This window comes from Poecilia latipinna, unplaced genomic scaffold, assembly GCF_001443285.1.
Source record: "Poecilia latipinna isolate Pla-1442-1.1 unplaced genomic scaffold, P_latipinna-1.0 Scaffold1941, whole genome shotgun sequence".
Lineage (NCBI taxonomy): Eukaryota > Metazoa > Chordata > Actinopteri > Cyprinodontiformes > Poeciliidae > Poecilia > Poecilia latipinna.
In genome coordinates, this window is record NW_015114557.1 from 112,739 (window position 1) to 125,853 (window position 13,115).

Sequence of the window (13,115 nt, forward strand, 5' to 3'; positions counted from 1 at the left end):
GAGAGAGAGAGAGAGAGAGAGAGAGAGAGAGAGTGAGAGGAATCAGATATTTACAAACACTATATTGCCAAACGTATTGGCTCACTTGCCTTGACTCACACATGAGCTTAAGTGACATCCCATTCCTAATTCATATGGTTCAATATGACATTGGTCCACCCTTTGCACAGCTTCAACTCTTGTGGGAAATCTGTCCACAAGGTTTAGGAGTGTTAATGGAAATTTTTGACCATTTTTCCAGAAGCACATCTATGAGGTCACACACATTGATGTTGGATGAGAAGGCTTGGCTATCAGTCACAAATCTAATTAATCTCAAAGGTGTTCTATCGGGTCGAGGTAAGGACTATGTACAGGTCAGTCAAGTTCATCCACACCAGACTCTGCCATCCATGTTTTTATGGACCTTGCTTTGTGCACTGGTGCAGCTGCTTCTGCTATGGTGGTGGCCTGAAAAACAGTTCCTGTGATGACCAGGAAGATGACAGCTCCAGCAGTTAAGCAGCAGTGAGGGCAGCTTATTGTGCTACTGGTAGAAGCTGCCGATGTGGCAGCAGACTGAGGAGCATTGGAAGCAGACATGGGAGTAAGTTTCTTGTCAGAACCCTTAGAAACAAGAAACGGCATCAGCTGCAGATGAGGCGCAATGAAGGCGTCAGGCAGACGACCACGAAGCAACGGCATCTGACAGACGCACCGTAGAAGAAATCAGTTTTCAATTTGAAATTTAAAATTTTGTCAAAAAAGCCAAATTTTGTTGATCGTGACAGAGTAGTGAAAGCAATAAAAAGGATATTGTATCCAAGAGGGTGTATCCAATTGTCTGGTTAACAGACAATGGGAAATATTTATTTTTGGACACTGTCAGTTTTTAAATGATTGTTAGCTGTTTAGAGGATTTTAAAAATATTTTTTCTTGTTTGGGAGGCAGCAGAGCTTCTGTCAATAACTCAGACTCCCCTACAAACAAAAGAAAAAGTGTCATCATAGTTCTACTAACACAAGCAAGGTCTTTCAGAAACAATTTATGTTGTTCTTCTAAAACGATTCAAACACATTAGTATTTTTTAAACAAAGATGGTGGTAAACTGTACCAACTCAATGAAACTCATCTCTACATCTGCTGTGATCACTGTCACATCTGGACAAAGAGTATGTATTAAAGATTTAAATATTTTATTGATTTACAGCTTAGTCATAAATGAGTTGATCCAGTCTATGCTAAAAGTGGCACTCTTTCAGCAAGTGGTAACATTTCATTGTGTTTTATAGATTCTGTTTTTCTTGTTTCTGACCAGAGGAACTGGAGCTGCAAACTGTTTGTAATTACAGCAACTACAAATGAAGATCAAGGCTGCTCTTTCTTGTCAGATGGTGTCATTGTAGTAGAAAAACATGAACTGGATTTAGCAAACCACTTGTGAACTCATCATGGTTGTGACAAATGGAGTGAACAGCAGCCATGCTGTAGACTCCAAATGCTTCTTGAAGGTGCTTCAGATTAACTTTCTCCAGCTGAATCCTTACAGACTGCTGTCATGAATATATCCTGGACAGTAAAGATAAATAAGCACAACACAATCTCTTTAATATATGTGAACAGATAGGACACATCAGGAGTTTTACTTTTTGAACCTGGAACCGTTTTGGTTGTTCTGCGTTCTTCCAACCTCCAGTTTAGTAACTAGATGAAGAAGCACTGTACAGTCCAACTTTGGGCTAATCACTTGCCAGTTTAAGAAATACCTCATTGTGTCATTGGATGGGCACAAATTATTTATAAAACTTGAATTTACTGTGAAAACACAAAGATGGCATTTCTAATAGTTTTTTAGGTTTAGGGCTATAAAGATTTCCTCTAAAATATGTTTAACATTTCATCTGATTGTAAGAAAGAGCTGGTAATAATAGAGCAGAGATTACAGGTAAACACCATCAGCCTCTTTCTGTTCTTTCTTTTTCAGTTTATTCATATTGCACTGATTTGTAAAAAGTTGTAGTTCTAGTAATGGTTTATTTTAAGTCAAATTATCTTAAAGGAGGAATGTAGTACATTGTGTTAAACGTGCATTTTTACATTTGGTTTTAATGTAATTATTTGATTTAAGTTTTCTTAACTACTTTGATGAGATTCTAATGAGTTTTGTTTTTCTGTGTATGTTAGTGAATCCATTCACATCGGTCTCATATCCAAGACTTTGCCAGTTAGTTGTCAGTAGAGGGCGCTTTCGGCCCCACTCTGTCCCTGCGGACTGAAAAGGACGCAGGAAAACCGAACGACACTGAACTGAATGTGTTCATTGATCATTTATGGCCCTCGTTTAGAGGATAAACCTTTAGTAAGCTTCTTATAAGAATATAAGAATGGAAGCAGATATTGTATCAGGAGCATCCTTACATTCAGGTTTTAAGGGGGAAAAAATCTAAAAGTCTAATATGGTAAATAATTGAAACTCGACTCCATGCTTACGGTCGTTAAAATACTTGTAGCAACGCATCAGAGACGAACCTCAACAGTAAATCCATCAGCAGTCCCTTTCGGAGTTTCACCTTCTAATTGGCTCTCAGTTAGAAACGGTTCACCTCGCTGGATTATGATTGGCCCGCTGAGCTGCCGGTCGCAGCAGCCTTCCTGCTCCTGCTTTGGACAGCAGAGACGCGCTGCTGCTGCGCTGTCTCACTGCTCAGATCCCGGAGCAGAGCGGCGGTGGGAGGCGGACTGTACGCGGTTCAGACAGCAGCGGCAGAGGTGCGCTTCTCCTCCTGCAGCCCTGCACGTCCTCGACTATCTGGATACTGCTTTCCGTCCATCTCCAGCATTATTCTGACCCTCTGAGGCGCACATATCTGCTTCTTTTCCCTGATGATCCTTAACTCTGAGCGGACGGAGACATGTGGGATAACCCTGGGAAAGCGCATCGCTTCTTCATACTGTGCTTCCTGCTGACTGTGTGCACGAAGGTGAGAACTTGATCAGGTTGCTCTCCAAGCAAAATGATAGCTTTGCTTTTGATTCAGCTTTTTCCTTGTTTTATTGCTTCCCATCTTTTGTAACTCCATCATTTATTTGGAGCTGAACTCAGATCAATTTTTTTCTAAATGTACTCCCTTCAGTGAATGCAAATATTTCCCAGCAGCATGACCTGCATATTATTTTTAATCATGTCACTTTGAATTAGTTAAGTAATGATCCATGTCTGAAATGTCTGTCATTAGTGAGGCAATCTCCAGTTTGCTGTACAAGCAAGTGGTAAAAATACATAAATAACAGGTCTGATCTCTGATTAGTCAATTTTAGTTTTCTTTTTGGGGGGAAGAGAAAAAAACATCTTCAGACTAAAGGTCAGTTGAACAGGTGCAACCTGAACTGCATCTCCAAAAACTGTGCTGAGCTGGAGCTCTGGCAGACCGTACAGTATCTGCAGAAATCATGCAGGTTGGAAATTAAGAAGACATGAACTAGGAAATTGCACCTTTTTCCCCAACACAGGGCTACAGAAATCAACTTCAGAGAAACTTGGTTAGTTTGGTGCCCTCAAACCAAATTTGAGGTTTGGCTTCACTGGGGGTCACGACTCACTAAGAATGTGCTCCTTTCGAGAACTCGTATCCCTATTTTACTTACTAGTAATTGTTAAGAACTCAAACAGCAGTTGGAGCCTCATGTCTCCTCCAACAGTGTTTGTGGGTTTGGAAGGTGGAAACGTTTGGGATCGATTTTTAGCAGCCAGTCGTCTGCCGCTCTTTGTTATTCAGCAAGCCAGTTCAGATAGAGTTGATAAACATTCTGTACTCTTAAAGGCTTTGTTTTCCTGATGAATGAAACAAAGAAATATGCTGTTCAGATAATTCAAAATTCACATAACAAATTAGGAATCTGACCATCATATTTTATTTAATTTTTTTTTGCAATTTTAATTATTATAAGTCAAGTCAAAGTTTATTTAAATAGCACATTTACAACAACCTCAATGGAACAAAGTGCTTCACAACAATCACAACTTCACAGGACAATTTTACTATTTAATGAAAACAATTCTAGCTTTTAAAATGTGCAAGCAACCTTTTTGTGAAAAAAACAAACAAATGATATCCTTTTATAGATACAAGTTTATCTGTAAGTCTATTTGTCAGATTTTTTTTTATTAAACTCAAGTAAATAATTACAAAAGTGTATATTAAGATATAAAATTGTTGGATTTGAAAAGAGAAAATGTTTTGATTTTTCAGGATTTGAATTTCTGATCATCAGTCAGAGAAACTTTGATGGGTCAAATTCATAAAATGCCGCTGAACACTGTAACAAAAATATACTTAGATTATTTTGAATATGTGAAAATTTTACACTACTAACAAGATTTCTGGCTTTGGCTGGCTGAACACCACATGAGAAAATTACTTCTGTCTGTTCATACAACACATTGAAAGCATGCAGTAGAGACAAGCAGCTTTAGCCTTCTTCACCTTCCTGTCTGCCCTTCAGGTGTGTCAGTCTTCGGGTTACTTCGAGCTGCAACTCATCTCGGTGGAAAACCCCAGAGGCCAGCTCCTAAACGGCGACTGCTGCGACTCGGAGGGCCGCCAGGCAGATGGGAACTGCGGCCTGGACGAGTGTGATACTTACTTCAGGGTGTGCTTAAAGGAATACCAGCAGGAGGTGAAGATTGGTGGACCATGCACCTATGGGTTAGAAATCACCAAGGTGATTGGTGGGAATACTTTCCAGTTCAGAGGAAGCCAGAAAGGCAGTCACGACACTGGGAAGATTGTCATTCCCTTCCAGTTCTCATGGCCGGTAAGTTGATCATGTCATAGATTATTAAACAGCATAAGTTATTATTTCAGTTCATTTTCTTCAGAATTTCATAAAAACGTTTTCCTGGAACATGTTAATCACTAGTGTTTTTGACTTTACCACTTCAGCTACCAAAACCTCTAGTGGTGGTTTTGGAGATCCTTTAGTCTATTTCATGTTGTCAGACATCTGTCAGTTAGTCAGGAAGGTTTCTGCTGCTGAGTGGCATCTTCAGTCAATGGGGAATGTGTGCCATCTGGCCTTATGCACTATGAATGAAAAATATTGCTGACTATTTGACTTCCATCTATCTGTCTGAGCATTCACAGAGATGGACAAAGAGTAGACAGCTCCTCCTTTAATGTTTCTGTCAAGTATCATGATAGAATGGGTTTTCCCAGAGTACTGGGTGTGTGTGTTTGCTTTTTTTAGGGGGCTCACCTAGGGCATCTCTGATGCAAGAGCCACCTCTGTGTGTATCATCAGTTATCTGTCTGGACATATAACATTCCTCTGTGGGGGCTTTGGAGGCAAAGCTCCATGTCTTTCCTATGAAGACAGGACTTTGATGCTCACAGTTGTGTCTTGGTTCAGCAGTTCAGTGCATAGCTTCAGCTGCTGATGACAGAGGAGTGGGACGGTTCCTGTGTTGAGGGAAAACTAATGTTTTTTTTCCAAAGTGGTTCTGATTAAAAAGTGGCAGGTAACCTATTATCTCATCCAAACAGAGCAGCAAGCCAAACAAAACCTGCTCCAGCTCCTTACTTGGAGAGGCAGCGTGGGAAACTGGATCAGCACTGGCAATCAGAGCTGCAAGAAACTGTTGTCACACGAAGAGATCTTAATCAGGGGAGGTTTCATGGAAGATACGTCATTCATTTGATTCCCATAATAGCTGATGACTTTGAGTCATTGTGAGCCCAACAACATGGGAGGGAAAACAGAGGATGAGATTAGGAATGAACCCAGTAATCAGGGAATGTTTTTATGTTCTGAAGGGTTCAGTCGGTTAATCAGTAAATCAGCTGCAAAACAAACTGTTAAAGCTTCTAATGACTGATTCTCTAAGCTATCTGACTGAACAGTTTTTAGCATCCTTTATAGACGTAATACAATATTCAGCCAGGACTTTCAATGTATTCTATGTTGTGAAAAGAATATAGTGCCAACATCACAATCACAAAGGATGTTTTGTAGTGCAAATCAAACTACATCAAACTAATGCAGTTTTAGGTGAAGATAAGTAGAATAAGTTCAAAAAGCAGTTTTTTATATGCTGATTACTTTTACTACATTAGACATCTATCCAAACCAACCTGACCCACTATTCTTGTTGTTTTGATTCAAATTAAGTCAAACGTCCTGCTTATGGACATAGAGCTAGAGAGCAAAATTTGTCATGAGTTGTAGGTTTTGTGGTGAGGGTGGACATGGCTGGATCCAGGTTGAGATGAAAAATGATTGTTTTAATGATAAACGAAAGGTGAACAGAAATCCAGGCAGTACAGATGAGGCAAGGAAAACGTAGACACTGGTAGCACTGGGAATATAGGACATTAGACACACGACATGACAGCTTAAACAAGGATCCGACAGGGAACAAGAGACACAAGTAGTACACAGGGAAGGTAATTAGGGAAAACAAGGGACAGTTGGAGACAAACAAGGGGTAACCGGGGCAACACAGAGACTCAATTAACTGAAAATTTTAAGACACATAAAATCCAAATCCTCACAGAATTAATCAGTTAGCTCAAGTTGTTCAGTTCCTGAAGCAGGACAGTAGCTGCAGACCGTAACATCATCACCATGTTTTACTTTGGGTAGGATATTCTTTTTCTTTAGCGCTGTTAGTTTTTCACCAGAAGTAACAGGGTACACATATTCCAGGATGTACCACTTTAGTTTCATCAGTCCACAGAATATTTTCCCCAAAATCTTTAATGCAAATGTAAAATAAACCTTTGTGTGCTTTTGGGTCAGCTGTGGTTCTCTTTTTGTGTGTCTCTGGTTTTTGTTATTGAATCATGAACGTTGATCTTCACTGCAGCAGCATGGCCTGCAAAGCTGTAGATGTTGTTCTTCATTCTTCTCTGTAGGCTGGCCACTCTTGGCCATTGTTCCATGTTTTATTCTTTTAAGGATAATGATCCTCGCTGTCAGTTTGGAAAGAGTTAACAAAAAACATTTCAATGACTTTAGGAGTCTTGAGACTCACAAATGTCAGTAACTTTGTTTCTCACCTGTTCTTCAATTTACATAGATTAGGTAAACTTCAGGTTGTCAGACAGGTCCTGTTTAATTGATTTCTTGATTCTATAGGCTAGGCAGTAATCAGGGCTGGGTGTGGCTGATGAAACTAAACTCAGTTGCCTTTGACATGTGGTTAGTTTGCTGCTTCTCAATTCCAGTCCTCATGCCCCCCTGCTCTGCATGTTTTAGATGTGCCTCTATTCCAGAACAGCTGATTCAAATGATTGCATGACCTCTTCTGCAGCAACCAAGTACTGCAGAAGCCTGTTAATCACCCACAGATTCAATACAGGTGTGTGACAGAAGGGAACACCTAAAACTTGCAGGTGCAGGGGGGCCTGAGGACCGGAATTGAGAAATACTGGGTTAGTTACAGTTGATGTATTATTTCACACGTAGGGAGATTATTCAGGTCGTTTTGGATGTTTTTTTCCCCCTTCATATAGGGAAAAAAAAGACTATTTTATATAGATGAAATAGTCATTCGTTAACTGCTTTTTATTTTAACTTGGGTTACGCTTGTGTGATATTAACATTTCTTTGATGATCTGAAACATTTACATGCGAGTAAAAAAAAAAAAACAGGTAATATTATCGGAGAAAAAATACCTTTATCAGAGTCCTGCAATGATTAAGTTCTAAATGTGTCATTATTAAATAAGCAACAGGTCTATACAAAAGTAACGTGTATATGCACATCCTTTATTAAATACACTTTGTTGACAAAGTACTTTTATGATTTTAAATATAATATATATATATATATATATATATATATATATATACACACACACACACATATATATGAGGGTTGTGTGCTGGGATGGCGACATGACTCCTCCATTCATCACTCCTCACGGTCAGCTGTCAGCAGAGTAAAAGATGGAAGTAGTAAGTTGGGGCCCTGCAGGCAGATAGGATTACCACTAAGTTGTATGTGACACAGGAGCTGAATATCAATAACACTAACTACTCAAACAAGTGAAGATCCCTGGAGAATGTTGTCTGGGGATGCCTTTACCTCGCAGTCTCTCAGGTTCAGGCTGCGTCTGTTATTGGGTCATTGTCTCACTCCACATGCATGGGGTTGCCTCTTTAAACTGTGGAGGGTGAAGAGTGCTGTGTGCAAATGCCAGCAACCTCTTTTAATGGAGTTCTTAGCACTAAACAGATTGAGTTTTACACAGGGAAGATAATTAGAGAAAACAAGGGACAAGCTGTAGTATTAATACTAAAAATAATAATACTTTTCTTCGTAAAATATATAAATGCAAGTGGTGGAACTCGAATAGAACTTTTAATTGACTAAATTTCAGGATGTGTAATTAATTAATCACATTTTAATCAAAAACTATATGTTGACAAAAAAAAAAACAGCAACACTTTCATTTCCTTTCTGAATTTTGGAGATGATGCTGTTTTGGTAGTGAACTCTTTGGGTTATAAAGGATGATAGCATTTTATTTCAGCTTAAAGGTGCATGATTTGAAATGGCTGGCTCACATGGCAAGATAATTATGCTGATTTTGACCTCATTTTCCCATTCCATCGATTTTAAGGATGCTTCTATTATCACCATGTCTCTAAAAACAATCTTGGGAGATATTCCAACTCTATGTGGTGTGTAAAGAGTGAGCTAGTCTGATTAGAAGGTGGTCTGGACTGCTCTGGATTGTCCAGTGTCACTGGACTGATTTATGTCTTTTTCTTGGTACCAAAATGATTTTTCATGTTCCAAATGATCAGCAAGCCAGAAGCCAAAAACGCTTTATCTCAGCGAAAGAAGTCAAAAATGGACTATCTGTGAATTTGCAGCTTTACATTCAATTTTCAGCCTTGTTAGTTGTTGGACAGCTCCGAAATGCTGAGCAGCACTAGATCTGGCTGTATTAAACTGGAATTAGACCTAATGCTAAAAGTTTTTACTTTTTAACTTTTGATAGCTTTTATGTCTTTTTATATGTATTAAAATAATAAATCTGAGTCTGATCTGAAATTGGAGGTTTTCAACATGTTGGATCATCTTGACCTGATATCACTGGTGTTTCTTGAGGACAAATGTGAGCACAGCCAATAAGAGCTGTGCTCAGGTGAAATAAAGCAGACATGGAAGACCAAACAACTGCCTTGACCCAGAAAGTCTGGTGGACATCAGACAACTTTTTGTAAAATGTTTCCTCTGTTAAAAATAGATGAAACAAACTATCATCTTTGCTTCTTCCTCATTGATCAGGTTTCTTTATTCTGATGAATGAGGATCAGAGTAAAGATCGAGAGGTTTTGTAAGATTTCAATCTGAAATTTCATGAGTGAAATCTGTCTATGTGGTGTGTTGTCTTTGCCATATGATTTTCTCTTCCCAATATACACAGTAATCCAAAACAATTATAAACATCTCATCTATGTCCTCTGAGCAACCACCACTATTCAGTTTCACAAATTAAATCATGAAGGCATTCATATTTTCTGACTGAAAATAGTAAATAGAGTAAAAATAAAGTTTATAATTTATCAGCAATGGGTTCTTTGCACATACAGAGCTGATGTCACATCCGCATGAGCAAAATGCGACTTTCTTGTTTCCGCTTTGAGTTACCATGACAGCTAGAAAAGACAAAGTTGTAGTTCAATGCAAATAAAGCAATACTATGCACATTGTTGTATTCCTGATATATTTTAAGTTTTCATGGATTGCCAAGCAAAGACGGTGGCTTATAAATATTTGTTGCTACCAGTTAAAGCTAACGCTGCACAGCAAAGTTTGCAGCCTTCACTTCACTCCGGATCAGCTTCTTCAGCCTACAACTACCGGGGGGAGAAGGATGGTAAATAAAGGAGCTGTCCCTGAGTTATTTCCATGGAATCACTTCTATATTCAGCCCGAAAGAGCGAGTGTATGGGAATGAGAGGGCAGACCACAGCCAGAGAGCGGAACAACTGATCCACCTGTACGCACTGTTGTAAACACCATCCTACTTGAGCTCTTCACAAGAAACATGCAAAAGTAATAAAATGAAATAACACAGAGACCTTAAAGAACACGTCCATATTTTTCTAAAATCAACAACTTTGAACCTGAACAGTCAACTGAACTTGAACTCTGACACCAGTGCGGTCCTACTTTTAAGCTACGGGGCTTGTTGTGCTTACTCATGCTTCGGAAGCAAAAAGCCCGAACTGTAACCTTCCCCGTTACTTGGCCTCTGTTTGACGCTAACAACAATAAACACACATAATATACATTAAAATAAGTACAAAATAAGGTAAAAACATTGTCCGCTAGAATGGATTAAATGTTTAGATACTTAAATAGCAGATTTTTACAAGAAAAATGTCAGAGAATATTGCCTACTAGCATAAGCTAAAGTTAATGTTAGCTACAAAGTTTAAAGAAAGAAAAACTCACCTTTGTATCCGCGAATGTATAACAAGGCGTACATCTTAAAACCTTTTTAAAGCTTACTTGTTGGGGCTTTGGATCGATGTACATGATTAATTTTTACCTTGGCCAAACCCTGCAAGCACAGAGTGTATAATGCCATTTTCAATAGACCGAAAACGACTGAGCCGCTTTTCCCTGAACCTCGATACTTCATACTTCAAAGCATGAAAACTATGAAAACCTTTGAAAACTAGGAAAACCATGTTTTCAAAGCATGAAAACCTCTGGTCTGGTGAAGAGAGCTCAGTAACGTCTGAACTGTTTACATCGGATGAGAAGTGCTAACCTCACCACTTTTTATACACTGTAAAACATTTGGTCTGGTGTAATAAAAAGGTTGGGGACCACTGCTCTACGTAGTCACTCACCTTCAGACCTTTACTGCATATCTTCTCTCTTTGCCCATTTCCTGTCTGATTAATGAAAATAAAGACCACTAGTGCCACAAATGTCTTGAAAACAAAATGTATTGGGTGAAGGTTCAGCAGGGTTTCTCAACTAAAGGAGAACTAAAATCTCTGTGTTACTCAACCTCCACATCACAAAGAAACTTATGTAATCCTCACATTTCTGAAACCATAATGTATGAACTTACAACAAGCCTAGTATTTTTGGAGGCTAGTGTTGAGGAATAGGTTGATTATAGATAAATCCATCTGTCATGCTCATAAGAAAATAGTATTTTTCATCTTTTTGCTCTTGTTTGGGATCTGGGAAACATTGGTTAGTGGAGGTCCAGTCAGTGTTCCTGTTGCGTTTTCTTTTGTGATCTGGTACCTTTGCTCCAGTCATTTGTTATTGTCTGAAATAGACATTATTCAGTTAGCGATGCATTGATCAGAGTTTATTTTTCATTTCTGACCTCCAGTTTTGGAAAAAAAGTTAGCCTGCTGTAACATTAATCCACTTTTGGGTAATTTTGATTTCCCTTTAACAATCGTAGTTAAGAGGATTACTGCGTCTGCCACCATATAGCAAACTATTACTATTGTTATAAAATTAATTTCATCTGAAATACTATCAGGAAGTATTAAAGAATTAATTTATGTTAATACTTTCCATTGAAAGTGTTAACACACTTCATTAAATTCAGATACAGTAATACAAAACTTTACATTTTTGTTTCTTTTGATTGAAATGTAGAGAAAATGACTAATACTGAGGTTGGTACTAGACAGTGAAATTGTTATATCTTTATATTCTTTAGATCATTTGACATTGGCACCATAATATAAAAAAAAAAAAAATCAGCTAGCATTCCTCCTGAGAAACCAGTTTCCTTTCAAATAGATATGTACAGCATTGAACCAGTTATTGTCTGAATGTAGCCCTACATCAGCAACTTATTTCCTAAGCTTTGGTAACAACAGTGACCTTGCATCACTGAATGAATGCCTCCACCTTAACAGTAGGCCACTGTTGAAATAATTGCTCTTCATGTGGAAGAATTCTGAGCACAGGTCAGAATTACAGAATATCATACTGTCTAAGGAAATGTGCAGCTGTGACCTAAAATGTCTGCAATATTCCACCCTGAATTTAACATTTTAGTATTTACAACAGAGTTGTTTGTCAATGACACAAACACATTTCTAACAGAGTATGAACTTATTTTAACTCAGTGTTTCTCAACCTTTTTTGGGCCAGCATCCCCCTAGCCTTTATCCAGGTCCCTCACCGCCCCCACCAAATAATTTGTAGGCTACTTTGCACTGACTATTTTGTTATTAATATTTCTGTCATGATGAGATGAATGAGAGGTGGTGAGGATGAACACAGAGACCCAGGTTGCGATGAAGATGATGAATTTAATGATGAAAGCTCAAACACAGTCCAACACAGGCGGCACGGCAGAAAGTTTAGCACACAGCTAATTACCAGTAGCTATCTGATACACAGAGGACTGAAAACGAGAGCAAACACTAACCAGGACTTTACAGTTCTACTGGAGAGCAGCGAACGTAAGACGTGTGACAGTAGACGAGGACCCGACAAGAGACAAAGACAACAGGTGGGTTTAAATACACAGGGAGGGTAATCAGGAAAACTAGACACAGCTGGGATCAATCAACAGGGAAGACAGGACATCACAGAGACTCGCAAAGAACAAGGACACAGGAAAAACCAAGAAAGAAATACACAAAAATGCAGATCATCACAATTACTATCACTATTGTAGATGTTTAGAATTTTTATGCTTGTTTCTGTATTTATCATCAACATAATTTCCCAGAGAACAAAAAAGCCATGGGAGTAGAAATTATTTTCACAGGTGTCTACAAAAAATTTAATGAACATTCAAGTTAAAATCGGTAGGCCTAACAGCAGCCAATCAGAGTGGAAAAATTATTCTTGTTCTTTGCCATTTTCTAGTTGTTAAATATTCTGAAGGCTGTGCTGCCTTCAGGAGAATGTGACATCAGAGTATCATCCATAAAATTTCACCCACATGGCATTTATTGTGCAAACCAGAGCTTTCAGTGGAAAAACAAAAGTTCCTTTTAATGCCATACAAATATGAGACAGAAACATGGATTATATCTTTATATAGACCTGTCTTTTGATTATAGATTAATAGTTTTACTGGACAGAAATTACAAAGAACAAATCTGGTTCTTAATCAAA

At 38.4% G+C, this 13,115-nt stretch overlaps 1 protein-coding gene across 1 annotated transcript in view; it reads left to right on the plus strand.

Moving 5' to 3' along the window:
• The first annotated feature begins 2,665 nt into the window (after nucleotides 1-2,665).
• LOC106935280 (protein jagged-1-like) overlaps nucleotides 2,666-13,115 on the plus strand; it is a 70,261-nt gene continuing 59,811 nt past the window's right edge. The window contains exons 1-2 of the mRNA XM_015015676.1: nucleotides 2,666-2,961; nucleotides 4,484-4,795. Of these exons, the coding sequence (XP_014871162.1) occupies nucleotides 2,893-2,961; nucleotides 4,484-4,795 (381 nt within the window). The 5' untranslated portion in view covers nucleotides 2,666-2,892. The remainder of the gene's footprint in view (nucleotides 2,962-4,483; nucleotides 4,796-13,115) is intronic.